Genomic DNA, 7,500 nt, shown 5'->3' on the forward strand with positions numbered 1-7,500 from the left:
TTGTCACACATCACTTGAGGCCTACTGTTGTTATGGCGGCCGGTGTATAGCCCGTGCCTAAGTGCTCACTAATGAAGGACGCGTTGGGACGCAAGTGTTACACGACCGAGCCAACCTGGGACCCCTTTGCTAGCGCCTGGTGTTATCTGTTAGGCTGCGGGGGTTTCATCCCTGGTTGATACTGGAGGTCGAACCGTTGCGTCTTGTCGCGCGCCCGTTCATCGCTCACCAATTGTACCTCACCAATGTCTTCTATTAGCACTCTCACTTTCAGCGCCCACGGTCCCGTCAGGTTGCGGGTCCGAGCACGCCATGCTGCGACAGCCCATCGCTTGTGGATGGGACAGTCAGTTTGGTAGGAGAATATAGATAACTTGGTAGGCACTCAAGGATGTGTGCATCGGTCGGGTTTAAACGTCCGATGCGCAATATGCGTTCAACGTGTCGGTGTTCATGTGTCCTGCAGTTCACATTCTGACGCGCATTTAGCTGCGGTCTTCATCGATCCATGAGCCGAGTGATCCCCTGCCTAGGGTTTTGTTTCTCTTTGTGTTTGCCTTCCTCTTTATATTGTCTGCCCCTGAATAACATGATGCGCTGACCACCGCGGACAGACATACCTAGCACGACTTTGTAAGACCATCGATGGATACCGTCCCTTGTTGTTAGTTGACATGGAAACACTTTGAGTCCTTGGCGTGTTTCATGTGTTATTTCTTGCTCCATCTTGCTTGAACCAATGTCTTATTAGCGTGTTTTGATATGCTGGCCTTTGAGACAGCGCATCTATAAGCTCCACTCGTGAGTGGTGCCCTTCCGTCAAAATTCCATTTGTTGCACCAAACAGTCCACACAGTGTAGCTGCAAACATGGGCCATGATCATCACATGATGAAATATCACCCACTGGCATGTTACCTGACTTGGTGCGGGTAACGCTACGTGAACTATAGATGTGCGCGTCAGTTTTGAGCCGACGATGCATTTGCTACTTTAAGCGGGTGATCGGTAATGATCCTTCCGCAGGTTCACCTACGGAAACCTTGTTACGACTTTTACTTCCTCTAAATCATCAAGTTCGGTCAACTTCGGCCGTGCCAACTGCAGCTCACGAAGGAACCGCGGAAGGTATGCCTCCAGAGACCTCACTAAATAATCCATCGGTAGTAGCGACGGGCGGTGTGTACAAAGGGCAGGGACGTAATCAGCGCTAGCTAATGACTAGCACTTACTAGAAATTCCAGGTTCATGGGGACCGTTGCAGTCCCCAATCCCAACTAAATGAGCATTTGGGTGATTTCCCGTTCCTCTCGGAATGGGGGCGCCAATTGGCGAGAACACGCTGCTGCCCACATTGTAGCACGCGTGCAGCCCAGAACATCTAAGGGCATCACGGACCTGTTATCGCTCAATCTCACCTTGCTAAACACAAGTTGTCCCGCTAAGCAGGGCAAACTAGTGCGACGACCGCCCGTGAAGGCGCCGCCGCCCCGTAACGTCAGGTGTGCCCGGAGGCACACTGCTGACAGCGTTCTAGTTAGCTTGTTTGAGTCGCGTTCGTTATCGGAATTAACCAGACAAATCATTCCACGAACTAAGAACGGCCATGCACCACTACCCTTAAGTTTGAGAAAGAGCTCTTAATCTGTCTTACCTCGATAAGTTCGGACCTGGTAAATTTTCCCGTGTTGAGTCAAATTAAGCCGCAAGCTCCACTTCGTTTTTTTTTTTTTATCAAACATGTACGTGTTTATTAACGAATTATAACAGGAATACAAAAGGTTACAAAACACGCACTAACACCCTAGCCGGCGGCCTTCCCAAACGGGCGTAACCGTCGGCCGTAATGCGTCCTGACCCAAACACGCGCATGGGCCAGGCGCTCCTCCTATTATTTAACTTTTCTCCTTAATATATATTTATTTTTATTTTACATTAATAAAGGCCCGTTGGCCACGAAAATTAACGCGCGGATGTCTCCGCCTCTGTAGTGGCAGCCTCTGCGTCCTCTGACATCACGCCACGTCTGCGACCGGCATCGTCTGTCCGCCGCCGTTGACGAAGCGCTTGTTGTTGGGCCAATCTACTCGCCGTGCTCCCTGACGAGTGATTGGCCGTTGTCGTCCCCTGAGGCCGTTGGTGCCGAAACGTCCTCGGTATCAGCCTGCTCCGGTTGATTGAAGGCGGTTGATTGGTGACTCCACTCAATCGATCGGTTGATAGGTTGCGGCGGCGATCGGCTTCTGCGTGTCGCCTCGCTCGCTCCCGTTCACGCCGATTTGCCCGTCTCCTTTCTACCTCCTCCGCAGTCGGTGGCTCCCTGTCTCGGCGCAGTCTCCCCGGACGAACGGATGGGAGTGTACCCGCTCGCATGCGTTCGCGATACGCCCGCTGCTGCTGGTTTCGCCTCAGCCGTCTACGAAGGAGGACTTCGGCTGAGGGCGGACCAGCGTTGCGTACTATTCTCCTTGCTGAGGCTACCATAGGACGCGATATGGCAACCCCTTCGTCCGGGTTGATTGTAGCCAGCCGCTCGTTCCTCTCTCGACGCCGTCTCCGCTGTCCCTCGTTATGCCGCTCGCGACGGGCCTGTCGTCGTGCTGCTTCCTCCCGTTGCGCGGCTGTGTGGATGTCAGCCATGACCGCCACGTTCTCCGTAGCCTGGTGCTCCAGCCAGCGTAGCTGCAAGAAGCGGCATACTCGCCGTGCCGCTTCCGCTGCTGACTGCCAAGCCTCCGGACTGGTCAACATCCACGGCACCAACCGTTCGGGGGTAACTGCCTCGCCCTCCTCGTCGACCAGCTGTTGGGTTCTCACATCCGCGAACCGTGGGCACACGAACATAACGTGCTCAGCCGACTCGACCACGTTGTCGGCGCAGAATGGGCAGGTCGGGGCAGAGACGAAACCCATGGCGTGCAAGTACTCTCGGAAGAAGCCGTGTCCCGAGAGCACCTGACTCAGGTGGAAATCAACCTCGCCATGTTTCCGACCTACCCAGGCAGTTATGTTCGGCAGGATGCGATGTGCCCAGCGTACGAAACGGCTCGCCGATGGAAGTGCGGCCTCCTCGTCCCATGATGTCTGCCACATCGCCATGGTCGCCGAACGCTCGAGCCTTTTGATCACCTCCTTGTCGATCATCACTCCCCTTCTCAAAGCGTCCTGGTTCCTCTTGTGTCGACGGGCCATCTCCAAAACTTGGAGGTGAAGCGGAATCAGCCCCGCCAATACCACCATCGTCGTGTATTTGACGGTTCTGAAGGTTCTCGCCACTCCCTTCGCCAAAGGCCGTTGCAGCTGCTCCAGTTTCCGTCGACACCACTGGAGCTTCACCGCCTCCGCCCAGATGGGTGCCGCGTATCTGACGATGGAGTCCGCAATCCCAGCCAGCAGCCTGCGTTTCGCCATCCCCAGTCCGGCATGGTTTGGCATCATGCCGGTGGCCAGCTTCACCACACGGAGTGCCTTCGTCGTGGCCTTCTCGACGTGTGGCTTCCACGATAGGTGGTCGTGAAGCTGAACCCCGAGGTAGCGAATTGCAGGCTTGGATCGCACCTCCACTCCGTTGATGGATACGGGCACCTCTGGGTGGCCCCTTCTGAGACTGGAGATGAGAACAATCTCCGTCTTCTCAGGGGCCAACTGCAGCCGATGTCGCTCCATCCAACCCGAAACAGCTGTAACCGCCTCCTCCGCTACTCCAGCCGCCTCCTCCGGTGTGCACCCTCTCGCCAGTACTGCTAAATCGTCGGCAAAGCCGATGATCGTTGCTCCTTCGGGCAGCTGCACACTCAACACGCCGTCGTACAAGATGTTCCACAGAGTGGGACCGAGGATGGATCCCTGTGGAACTCCTGCCGTTACTCGACGTGTTACCGGGCCAGAGCTCGTGTCGTACGTGAGCTCACGGTCCCGGAAGTACTCCTGCAGGATGCGGCGCAGTCCTGCTGGTACTCCCTTTGCGTGCAGCGCCTCCGCGATGGCCTGCCAGTCCGCCGAGTTGAACGCATTGCGCACGTCCAGCGCAACGACGAGTAGACAGCGCTTGTCGCGCCGGTTAGTGCGTCCAAAGCTCATGGCAGATCTGGCAGCCTCGACCACCAGTTCAACCGCCTGAAGGGTGGAGCGACCACATCGGAAGCCGAATTGACGCTCGGAAAGCATCGGCTCCGTTGGTCTCTCGATGTGGTCGTTAAGGCGGTTCAGCAGTACTCGCTCGAACACCTTTCCAGGTGTATCCAGTAGCATCACTGGTCTTACGGATGACGGCTCGCCTGGCGGTTTCCCCGGTTTGGGGATGAGGACGAGTTTCGCCTTCTTCCACTGGTCCGGGAAGCGGCCCGCATCCAACAGCTCCTGGTATAACCGGACAAACGTCGACGGGTACGCCCGGATGGCTGCCGTGAGGGCAGCATTGGGCAGTCCGTCCAATCCGGGCGCCTTCCTAGGGTTCAGGCCGGCCGCGATGTCGAGCAACTCCTGCTCAGTAACCGACCTGATACCGACGCCGTCCGGCTCGATGATGGGCCAGTCGACTGGGGGATGGTCCGGGCAGAGAGCGTCCACGATTCGTCCTAGCGTGGACGGATCGCTCTCTCTTGCCACACGGCTGCCACATAGCCGTTTGAGCGCTTCCCCCAGCCACCGACCTGTCTCGTCGTCCTCCAGCTGCTGAATGGATTCAGCGTACCGCTCCTTCTTGCTGGCCAAGATGGCTGACGTCAGCCTACGGCGGGCGTCCTGATGGTGCTCGACGGCCTCGGAGTGGGCCACGCTGCCAGCCAATGCGCCAGATGTCCTCTCCCACGCCAGGCGGCACTCCTCGCGCAGTCGGCCAATTTCCGGCGTCCACCAATACGCCGGTTTTCCGGTGTGGCCGACTACAGGAGAGACTTCCGCCATAGTCTCACTGCACGCCCGGCTCAGGATCCGCGTGAAGCTTTCCGGATCTGTGGCCCTCTCCGAGAAACGAGCTGCCTGCAACGCCAGGCGATACAGCTCGCCGTCAAACTGGCGCGTTTGCCATCTTCGGCCAGCCGCTCGTACTGCCGGTGCTGCCTCCCTCGTTGCTCGCCGACTGATGGCTGTCGGCCGGTCTCCAACTGCGAAGCGGATGTAGCGATGGTCGCTGTACGAGTAAGCCCGCAACAGCCTCCACTCCTGCCTCGGATCCCCAATGAGGTCGGAGCGACTGATGGCCGTGCTGGCGAAGGCGACGTCGACAATGCTCGGGCGGGCGACGCCGTTCCCGAGGAAGGTGGCTTCCCCCCCCAGGTTCAGGACATCGAGCCCGAGCCCCTCCGCCAGTGCCAGTAGCTCCTCTCCTTTGTTGTTGGAGCGCGTGCTGCCCCAGGCGCTGTTCCACGCGTTAAAATCGCCGACCAAAAGCACGCGGGAAAGCCCTGTAGCCAGCACCTCGATGCGCTCCAAAAGGTCGTCGAATTGGGGCATCCCGAGGCTCGGCGGCGCATAGCAGGCAATGATGGTGATGCCCGCCACGTCGGCCGCCGCGATACCGGAAAAGCCCGTACTCCTTATACGCTGAACTGGGTGGGAGTGGCCGCTGACGATGATGGCGACGTGTTTGTCGCAGTCAACCACCCAGTTCGCGTTTCCGTCCGGTACCGAGTAGAGCTCGCACGCAACCAGTACATCCGCCCGCTCCGTTCGCATTGTATGAAGTGCCAGGTCCTGGGCACTTCTGCTCCGGTTCATGTTGAGTTGGAGGACCTGGAGGCTTGAGGCCATCACACGCCCGTCCGTCCTCCTCCTCTGCAGCTGAGCGCGGCAATGCGATGAGGGCCGCCACACCTCATACAGCGTACTTCCTTTTTGCACTGAGCTGCTCGATGGCCGCTCTCGCCGCATCTGATGCAGCACTGGCTCCTGTCCACGCCAGTGCAGAAGGCCGCCAAATGGCCTCTTTCGAGACAGCGGAAGCAGCGTCGTTGAGAGGCCGCCAGCCTCGGAACGCGCTCCATCCGGCAGGCGGAATGGTCAATGAGCAGGGCTTGTGTCCTGCCCATGATTGCTTCCGCCTCCGCCCGCGCCAGACGAATGCGAGCTCGTTTGGTGGCGTCCGGCAGCTCCCACATCCTTATGGAGGCCACTGTCGGCTCTTTAGCGAGAGCCCCTCGTAGTGCCTCCTTCAGAGTCTCCTCCTGCGTGAGGTGGTCGACATTGCGGACGATTACCTCCGCCATCTCCGTCAGCACCTTTGCCGTCCCCAGGGCACCGAGGACGCCCTGGATACGTTCGCATAGTGCTTTAGAGTCGACCTCACGTGTAAGCTCCATCCGGAGGTTCCCCTTCGGCGTACGCTTGCCGATGCGGATGAACTTCTGCGCGTCCTCCAGCGCAGGGGCGGTCCTGATAGGGCGGTACATATCGGCGAAGGAGACTCCTTCCGCCGGAATTACCAGGATAGCGTCTGGTCGACGCCTTGTGGCCCTAGGGGTGGGTTGGGCAGCGCGTTGTGGTGCCCGTGGCGGCTGCGGCCGCTGCTGTTGTTGCGGTGGTGGTTTGGGCGCACCTCGATTGCGCCTCTCGCCCACCACCTGCCACCCAGTGGTTAAGGCATCTCTATAAGAGGCCCTGGGCTGCTTCTTTCGATCGGCCGACTGGAGCTGGTCCTGTTGTGACCGACTCTCTTGGCCACCGAACCGCTGCTGTCTTTGCCCCTCCTCCATGATTTCCGCGCGCATAGTGTCCTGCAGTTCCAGCAGTCGCTGGTGGGCAGGACCGTGTGCTGATGTTTTTCGGGCCTCCGCCCGCGCGCGTTGCTCGGACCGCCTCGCGGTCCTCTTGCTGGGTCCGGGCTGGGATACCGCTTGGTTTCCCAAGCCCGTACCCACCGCGGAGGAGTGCAACTCCAACACCGTCCGTGTCCCCATCCGGTACAACTCCAGCTCTCGTCTCAGAGCCTGGTTCTCCCGCTCACTTGCTTCCAACCGCTCCGTCAGTTGGTCCAGCTTCGCCAACAGTTTCTCCAGCTGCTGGCTGGCTCCCTCCGACGTCACGTTGAGGGCTCCCGGGCGGACGGCAGCAGCCGTCGTTTCGGGTGACGCAACCCTGCGTGGTGACGGGATTGGTGGTGTTACGGGTGCGGTCCTCTTTCTCGCCGCACTCGCCTCCGGTTTCTCCCCTTCCATCATTAGAGATGGCTCTGGAGAGGAGATAACCACCACCATCGGGTCGGCGGGTGCCGGCAGGCCCGAAGGTTGGTCCTCCTCTGTTTCCGCTAGAGCAGAGGGTGGCTTGCCTTTGTAGGCTGCCAACGTTCCCGGTGAAACATCAATGGGTTTCATCACCACTCTTGGCGATAGCGCTCTTCTATGGATGATGCGCCTCTTCTTTAGAGAGGCCTCGAAGATTGCTCGCTCTTCTGAGTCCAGATACGACCGGTCGCTGTCCGTATCGGAACCCATGGCGAGCCTAAAACACACCTTAGTGGTGCCCTGGATGACGGTTTCCGAGTTATTTCATCTCCCGCCAGATG

At 58.7% G+C, this 7,500-nt stretch overlaps 1 protein-coding gene, 1 non-coding gene and 1 pseudogene across 2 annotated transcripts; all 3 read right to left on the bottom strand.

The window, feature by feature from the left end:
- LOC126566497 (large subunit ribosomal RNA) overlaps positions 1-23 on the bottom strand; it is a 6,881-nt pseudogene extending 6,858 nt beyond the window's left edge.
- A 356-nt stretch (positions 24-379) lies between these two features.
- On the bottom strand, positions 380-537 carry LOC126566523 (5.8S ribosomal RNA). The gene has a single exon (XR_007607395.1). It is a non-coding gene; the product is annotated as a 5.8S ribosomal RNA (ribosomal RNA).
- A 5,212-nt stretch (positions 538-5,749) lies between these two features.
- Positions 5,750-7,429, bottom strand: LOC126566485 (uncharacterized). Its single transcript, XM_050223262.1, has one exon. It carries the CDS (start codon positions 7,427-7,429, stop codon positions 5,750-5,752), a length of 1,680 nt encoding a protein of 559 aa, XP_050079219.1.
- Between the last annotated feature and the right edge of the window lie 71 nt (positions 7,430-7,500).

This window comes from Anopheles maculipalpis (genome assembly GCF_943734695.1).
Source record: "Anopheles maculipalpis chromosome X unlocalized genomic scaffold, idAnoMacuDA_375_x X_unloc_1, whole genome shotgun sequence".
Classification (NCBI taxonomy): Eukaryota; Metazoa; Arthropoda; class Insecta; order Diptera; family Culicidae; genus Anopheles; species Anopheles maculipalpis.